At 40.5% G+C, this 8,527-nt stretch overlaps 1 protein-coding gene across 1 annotated transcript in view; it reads right to left on the reverse strand.

Annotated features, from left to right (window-relative positions):
- Positions 1-5,089: 5,089 nt before the first annotated feature.
- The window catches only part of LOC109919653 (voltage-dependent T-type calcium channel subunit alpha-1G-like), a 288,516-nt gene continuing 285,078 nt past the window's right edge, over positions 5,090-8,527 (reverse strand). The window contains exon 34 of the mRNA XM_048610895.1: positions 5,090-6,453. Within this exon, the coding sequence (XP_048466852.1) occupies positions 5,605-6,453 (849 nt within the window). The 3' untranslated portion in view covers positions 5,090-5,604. The remainder of the gene's footprint in view (positions 6,454-8,527) is intronic.

The following is an 8,527-nucleotide window of genomic DNA, read 5'->3' on the forward strand; positions in this document are numbered from 1 at the left end:
GAAGCTGGTCGGATACTGGTCCATTCAGAGTTAATTTAGACATTTTCAGACATTGCTTTCAGACAGTGTTCTTCAGATGCTGCAAATGCTGGAGAATACTCTTGCTTACAAGCCAGCAGGAAGAGGAGGAGTAGGGAGTGATATTTTACACCTACCCTGTGTTGGCTATCATACAACACATACCTTCTTCTGTATCAGTGTGTTTATTGATTCATCCCAAACATTGCACATTGACTATTAAAGGATTCAGTTCATTTCGGTAACAACAAATATCTAAATATATATTGTTAAATATGTTCAATTTTCCAGAATGTACTTGACTAAAGAGATGTACATCAGACTAGATACTATTCCATGTACAGAAATAGAATTTACAGGAGGTTGGTGACATTGATTCTTACAGATTTTAATTGATAAAGGAAACTTAAACCAATTAGAAAAATGTTGCTGAATCTTGACAATTTTGGGAGGATGGTGGTGGTGGTGGTGCTGAGCTAAATAATCTGTCACTAGTTATAGTTATCGAATTCACAATAAACTCCAGCTAAGTAATGTTTGACTAATATAACACTGTAATTTGAAAGGTAATACTTCTTTTGTTGTTAATTTTAAATTCTGTTCTTCTCAAAAGTAAAACCCCTGTGTGACCTGGATATCACACGACTTGTGAGCACAACTGAAGTGCGGAATATTCTAAATCTCATCCCTGCTGGCTGACGTCGGAATACAATTCATCTCGATTCACATTCCTCACTTTTTGGTAAAATATTACTTTCAGTTTTAATACAGTGTGCATTTGACTTGAAACCCCCAATGACAACATTGATTATTCAGATGCCTGAAACCAGAATTAACACTTCTGAATGACCTTCCTGTGAAATGGAAGCATTTTGTTTTTGGAAAATACAACAGCTCTGTCATGAAGTAACTTTTTCATTTTTTTTCAATTGTTTTTTTGCAAAAATAGTCTCTTTGCAGCTTCAATAATTTTCAAAAGATTTTTTTTAAACAGATGTACAAATCTGACAGCAAGAATCTTCCCCAGATTTGGTTTCTTTGCTTGTCCTTTTCAGCCTTTCCCTTGGTATAAATTTTTAAAGGATTAGAAAAAAACAAATCTTTTTCTGTGAGTGTTTTAGTAATGAACAAAACAATGTTTAAAAAATCCGTATAGGGCTGCTCAAAATCTTGTTCCTGTTTTCAGTTGCAGAACTGTAATATTTTCAAGGGCAGGTTTAATGGAAAAGAAAAACCAAAAGAACTGCGGATGCTGTAAATCAGGAACAAAAACAAAGTTGCTGGAAAAGCTCAGCAGGTCTGGCAGCATCTGTGGAGGAGAAAACAGAGTTAACGTTTCGGGTCCGGGGTTCTGAGGAAGGGTCACCGGACCCGAAACGTTAACTCTGTTTACTCCTCCACAGATGCTGCCAGACTTGCTGAGCTTTTCCAGCAACATTTTTTTTGTTGTTAATGGAAAAAAAATTTGACAGCTTTTAAAGTAATCATTCACTCACTCATTCATTAATTCATCCATCTATCTGTTAAAACCAACAGTGATTTTTGCAGTGGACTTTATTCAAATGTAGGTCTATCTTTGGCAAAATCTATTAACATGTATCTATAAAAAGAAAAAAAAGGTCAGGAGATTCTTCACACTACTTTTAGTGGGAGCCATCTCAGAGTGTACATTTTTATAGAACTGTTTGTGTAAAAGTAAAGCCAATTGTCAGCAACTGTCAGGTAGTAACACTTCGGAGTTATGCCAACTACTTTTCCTCAATTTCTCTTTAAAAAAGGATGATTTTACAAAACAGTTATTTTTAACCATGGAAGTGTTGAATGGAGCACATGAAAGGAGTTTACATGCTTTGAGTGTGGAGGCCCTGTGCTGCTTCAAGCCTGTAACATTCCTACTTCTTGAACTGTGAGTGGTGAGCTACATCAAAAATGAAGCTTTTACGATTTCAGGGACCTGCTATATTTTTATGTGAAGTATTCTGTATGAAGTATTTAGGTGAAACAAAGTCTTCAGCCAACTTAAGTAATAACAATTGGAATAATCATTGGAGGGCTGGGCTGGATTGAGTGAATGATGATTCAGCTAAGTAAAATGTTGATGAATAAGTCACCATTTATCTCCCTCTGAGGTCCTTACATTTGATTTTTTTTTGCTATTCTTCCAAAAGGATCACATTAGGAACTCATGGGGTTGGCAGGGTGGTGGGGGTGGGGGTGTTGGGGGAACAGAAGTGTTGCCCTCTAGAAACTAATCTGTCATTATTTGTGATCATGTTAGATATGTATCGTAACCCCATTTGCCCACCTTGGTTCTGTACCTTGTAATACTCTTGCCCAACAAGAAGCTTCAAGAGCTATTTTTTTAGGAGAGTGTGTTCCAGATTTTGCAGGACTTTGTTCCAGACTCTCCCACCAAAAAAATAGTTTCTCTTTATTTGCTCTTGGGCAGCAGGGGACTTACTACCAGTCTCTTGGTGGCCTGGCAATTCAGTCTTACACTCTTAAGTTAAAATGAAACATTTTAGTTGTGTATTGATTGAAATAAATTGACAGAAAATCACTTTTCAAGTAGCTATGAATAGCAGGCAACAGATTCTGATAACTTATGTTGAACTTTAAAAGATTAACTGTTTTTGTAATCTATCCAGGTCTTCAGTATTAACGGCAAATCCTCAGTGCCTGGTCTCGGGAAAGGACAATTATTCGAAAGCAATAATGAGATCAACAAAATTGCATACGTAATGTTTTTTGGATGTTTAAGTGATCCTTAACTCAGAAGAACTTCTGCCCTATAAGAATCCATTTATCTTAATTTAGTTTCTTATTGAAGAGCCACTAGTTTTGATGCCCTGATCACACAGACCCACTATATGGTCCAAAAAAATACCTGAATACAGCATAGAATTTGACAACTATTAAATACAATTTCTCTATAATATATACTACATAAATATTAACATTGCACTGCACTGTGTCTATTTTGATCAGTATTTTCTCTGCAATGTAGTCTATATGGAAGATAGCTGGATAGGAAGAAATAGGTTGCAGCAGTGGCTATTTTTAAACCTTTGACGTTTTACATTGTCAACAATTTTTCTCTTGTGCAGGAGTGACTTCCACTCAAGCCCAAAGAATGTGTTACAAATACTTACATTTAAATAAACATAATTTCTAGCTGGTAAGATCTTAACAAGAGTGGTCCTATAAAGTATGTGCAATGGCTGTAGATGGATAACCTACAGTATTCTGACAAACATTTCCACGCTTACTCACATACACACACTCACCCATTCACACACACACAAACTAGCAATGGTCAAGATCACTGTAATGCTCAGACTGTCTGCATACAGTAATCTGCAATGTTAAAGTGCTGGTGTGCTTTGAACTAACCGAATCAATGTGATTGAGCTACGAGGGTACAATGTAGAATGCTCTCGAACAAAGATCTTGCACACGTGTAGCACTGGAAAGCCCGTGACTGGGAATTTGAGCGGCTTAAAACACTGCTCCTTACATTGGACATCAGTAGAACACTCTGCTGTTTGCCATCTGGAATATCAGAATTTGTTAACATTCCTACAAAATATTGCTGCTTTTTCAATATAACCCTGGCTGTTTTTGGTGAGATGACCCAAAACGTAGGCCTTGCCAGCTCGTTCCACAAGGTGCAGTCTGGGTGACTCTGGCAGCCTGGGTTATAAGGGCCTTTAGGTTTCTATTCCCCTGGTCCCACCACATAAAATAAACCTTTACCTGACTGTCTCTGATGGCATCAGCTCCTTAAGCTTTCTGCAGGGCATGGGCAATGTAAATGATATTGCTGTGGGGAATTACTCAGGAAGGCATTTCTCTGAGAGATTCACTCTTAACGACCATACATCTGCCACTATATAGATCTCTAACTAAAACAACAGGAATCATTGGAGGCTATCTTCAGATGGGTGAGGAAAAAAAAGGCCTTCATCAAAAATATTGATTTCCTTTTTGGAATTAATCATTGGTCCACTTTTCTATTACAGAAAGCAATGAATAAACATCTGATTTGGTATTGGCGATGGAGAATTCCATCATCTCTGGAGAAATGTAGGAAAGGTTGCCTGAAAGAGATGCCCCTTCCTACAACAGTATCAAACTATCCCATGCCTAATAAAATGAGTGGAAGGTTGAATTCAAGAAATCATCTTTTATTTTCCAAAAAAAATGTAATGAAGATTTTGAAAAGGCCATGGTCAACATCAGCAAAGCTTTGGGACTCTACACGTTAATTTCCAAGCCATCTCCCATCACTTTATTTCTGTTTGGCATAACAACCTTGGACATGGAAGGCAGCAAAGTATAATGATGCATGGCAATTGGAGATACCTTTCTCAATGTATAGAATATGCCTGTTCAGGAAATTTACTGATTCATTTGAAACTTATGAGAAAGAACCTTTGCTTTTGGGTTGTGGCAATGATTAACAGAATCTTTCAATCTATCTAACACACAACTTCCAGTTGTTATCAATCCGTGGAAATGTTATGGCACCATCCAGGGTCTCCCGTGACTGATATATCTTACTTCACAACAAAGTGGACATGAACGGGAGTGAACCACCTTCTATAACTGCTTGAGCATCCACTAGCTTTGCAGAGTGATTTCTCCGCAACTATCCTGCAGACATCATGGGTGGTTTGGAATTTTTTTTAACAAAAGGCTATTGAAAATGGCCCAAGTCACACCAAACCTAACTGATGTGAGTGTTTATAGTTCGACCAATGTCCTGAGGAGCAAACTAATTGATAAATAAATAAGTAAAGACAGCAGGTGAGGAAATGCACATCAGAAACAGCAAAACCCTGCAACAGGATGTAACCCAAACAACTGGTACAGTATTAAAATCACATCTTGGTTATGCTAACTTTCAAGATTGAGATGACCTCTCAGAGTCATGGTTACAGTGGAGTGCCATTTTTTGATGCCAGGCAACCAAAAATTTCAGTTAACCACACAGATTGAGTAAATATTGCAATTTATTTTATTTATAAATATTACTTTTTCTCTTCTTCTAAATATATTAATGGCTGGATCTTTGCTTTGTGCCTTTTCAGAGAGGAAGGAAAATGCCCAGGCCAACTGAATTGAAATCTGATAAAATGGATGTCAATTAACAATGTTTAGAAAAATAATAATTCTGGGGATGGGGACATCACTGGCAAGGCTGGCATTTATTGCCCCTCCCTTGTTGCCTCAAACTGAGTTACAAAGTGAATCCTGGAATGTTCCAGTACTACCGCTCGGCAGTTTACCTCCCAATTTCAAAAGGGGAAACACCTTTCACATTAAAACAAAAGTGACGCTCCACTGTGCAGAACTATCTGGGTGAATGGTCAGTCGGTCACCTGCTTGAGTGCAAGGCAGGGCAGCATTGCAAGGGCTGCAGTAACCCTTGTTACTGTCTGGATGGTGGAGAGGGTGATTGGCGGGGTTTTGACCTCCAGTGCCAGTCAGAATGCAGAATTCTTCATTAATGTCAGGAAAGGATGAAAAAAAGAGTTTTTGTCTTTTTTTTGGCAACAAAAAAAAACAATTCAACAATTCAGTTCAGTGGTCCTCCTCGGTCTGATCCAAGGAAAAACTGGAAAGAGTTAGCAAATCCTTCGCTGGAGAGGGAGAGGTGTGAGTGCCTTCAGGAGGCAGTGGGTCTACAAGGTCTATGGACTCCTTGTGAGGGGCTGAGTCACAGGATGGGGCACGCCTTCTCAAACACATGTCACTAGATGATGCTTGCCCATGAGTGCCTTGTGTCATCGTGTGGTGGTCCTCTGGCGGCTCTATAGAAATGCACGGGGGGCTCATTTTCTGCTTCGGCCGTGCTATTTTCTGACTGTCCAGTTCTGTCACTGCCTGGCCAATGGCCCAACAGGACGCCACAGAGAACTGGTGCTGTGGAGCTGTGCCAACGGACGAGCAGATCTCAATTGAATGTCTCCGAGGGTCATCCAACCACGATGTGGGCTTGGCCAAGAACCCTTGAGTATCCACGCTGTAGAATTTTTTGACGTCTTTCATGGTGAGGTTTCCTGTGCTGCTGCACATTTTCATGGGCAGTGTAGGGCACATGGGAGGTTTGGAAGCTCTCTTGCTGCCACTGTTGATTTGAGAGACTTCCTGGTCCGCTGAGTTAGGGAGTTCCCTGAAAGGGTTCCGAATATGACGTGGTGACGTTGTCACAAAGTTAGTGATGTTGCATTGGTTACGGTGGTGTTGTTGAATGTGGACACTATGTTTGGTTGGTGCGTTTGGTGAGGCAGGCACTAGGACCACAGACGGTTGCACAACAGACACAAGCGGCACAGACACATTCAAGAATGAAGGTTCATTAGTCTGTACCTGCAAATTTTCCTTGGACTCCATACACAGTGGATCCAGAGAGTCATTTGTTACAGCAACCTAAAAAGGGTGTTAAAATTGTGGGGAGTGGGAGGAACAGAATAGGCCACAGAAAGGTTAGTGTGCTGACAATTCTTAAATCTACGTGGTGCTTCGGTAAATAATTTTAAAATATGCTGGTTTGTGCAAAATCAAAAAGGGGCAAAAGATTCAGTGCTTAAAACAGCCACACCTAATTTCACATGTGCTTGTCAGTTCTGGTTAATCACTAAATAAGACAGCGATGATTAAATACAGGCAGGACACAATTCTACAATTGTGACAAAACTGGTTTAGGTTGAGGGATTTTACAATCTATAACGTCAGAAAAGTCTAGTGCCTTTAATTTGGAATTAATGCTGTGGTAATATATTTCTCCTCAGATCTAGACCCCGGTGAACTTTTATATCCAACTTCCCCGTCATGTAGATAATCCCTTCATGTTGAGGTCCTACTTCTGTTTTCTATGTTTCTGTGTTATGCCGTGGGAGGATGGTCAGATTTGGCCATCGCTTCTTTCTGTGACACTGGGGGTAATTTTCGCCTTTGCATTAATGGCTGCAGACCTTGGGGCAGTGCCTTTCATGATGTTCTGAATGGGTGGGTTTTGTAACTGCCTACACCTGTTCAGTGGCCGAGAAGAGCAGAACTTACACCATCTCCTTTCACCAAGGGCACAAAACTGAACAGAGCTTTGTGCAGCAAACAAATAGTTCCTGTAAACGTTTCCAATTGAGTGGAGGTGCTTGGTGCAGTTAGAGAGTCTAAAGCATTAAACCACCAGTTTCTACAGAATTTTTCAGGCACTCTGTGCTACTGTAACACTGGGCTGTGCTGAATCCATGACATTCCTAAGATTTTCCAATCTACACAACTGTAGACTGTGTGCCTGGAATAAAGAGTTCAGTTCCTGGTGTTGGTTTGAGACGGGGTTGACATGGAATGGAGGGGCCACCATGGTCTGTTCTGTCATTACTCTAAAGCTCTGTTTGTCCTTCTCCGCTATGAAATTGAACTGGTTGCTTGACCTTATTTGCCATACACTATCGGTAATATGGACGTAGATATGGTAAGGTAAAATCGTTCCAACTCTTTATTCGCACTACAGTAGTGTAAAACAGAGAGCTGTGTCTCTAACAGTCCCCATCTCAGACTCTTTCTTACAGTGTTCACCATGTTTTCACGTCAGACTGATTCGCACTAACCTCTTACAACACAGGTTATCACCTCCCGAATACATGCCCAGCCTTTCTGCAGCTCAATGTATGAATCTTCGCCATCCTGTGTGACTGATAGTGGGGCCCTTTCCCTCCTCATTTCTTTGAGTTGATGCAGCCTTTGAGAGTCAGCCACACTGTCCTACCCCAATACTTCTCCATTGTGCAGCTTCAATTCTTACCCTTCAACCTCAGTTTTTCTTCTCACCCTTAAATTATTTCCTGAAGAAAGTGTCTTTGATTCCCTCTGTTCCCTCACCTACAGACTGGCCCTTGGTGGAACAGACTCAAGAGGGTGAGTGGCTTTGTCCTGTTCCTAATACTTGAGTTCCTGTGATGCCCTTGACAATACAACTTCTCTTGACCTCTCTGCTCTCCTTATGCTGTTAGGCTGCTTGTCTAATGTCCAGTCTTGGGCGAGCCACAATTCGTCCAGTTAAACATTGGGAAGATTAAAGCCATCATCTTCACTTTCCACAAACTGCAATGCCATCAATGCCCAAGCTCTGGTCACTGTCTCAACTTAAAGCAGACCTTGTTCCTTCTTCAATGCCAGCTGAGCATCTAAAGCCTCCATCCCCAAACTAAGAGCAATTTTTCCCTCCAGAATATCACTCACATCTCTTTCACAGAATACTGCTTGAGATTCTCAACCAGGCCCCTGCACAGAATATTCCATTGATGTCTTGGCTACCTCTGACCCTGCACTGCCTTATAAACTTCAGCTAATTTAAAAAAAAATGCTGCTGCAAACATTGTATCCCAAAACAAGTCTCATTCATCTAACAATCATCAACCTTGCTGAGATAACAGGGTGTGGAGCTGGATGAACACAGCAGGCCAAGCAGCATCAGAGGAGCGGGAAAACTGACGTTTCG

This window comes from Rhincodon typus, chromosome 23 (assembly GCF_021869965.1).
Source record: "Rhincodon typus isolate 14 chromosome 23, sRhiTyp1.1, whole genome shotgun sequence".
NCBI classification, from domain to species: Eukaryota; Metazoa; Chordata; class Chondrichthyes; order Orectolobiformes; family Rhincodontidae; genus Rhincodon; species Rhincodon typus.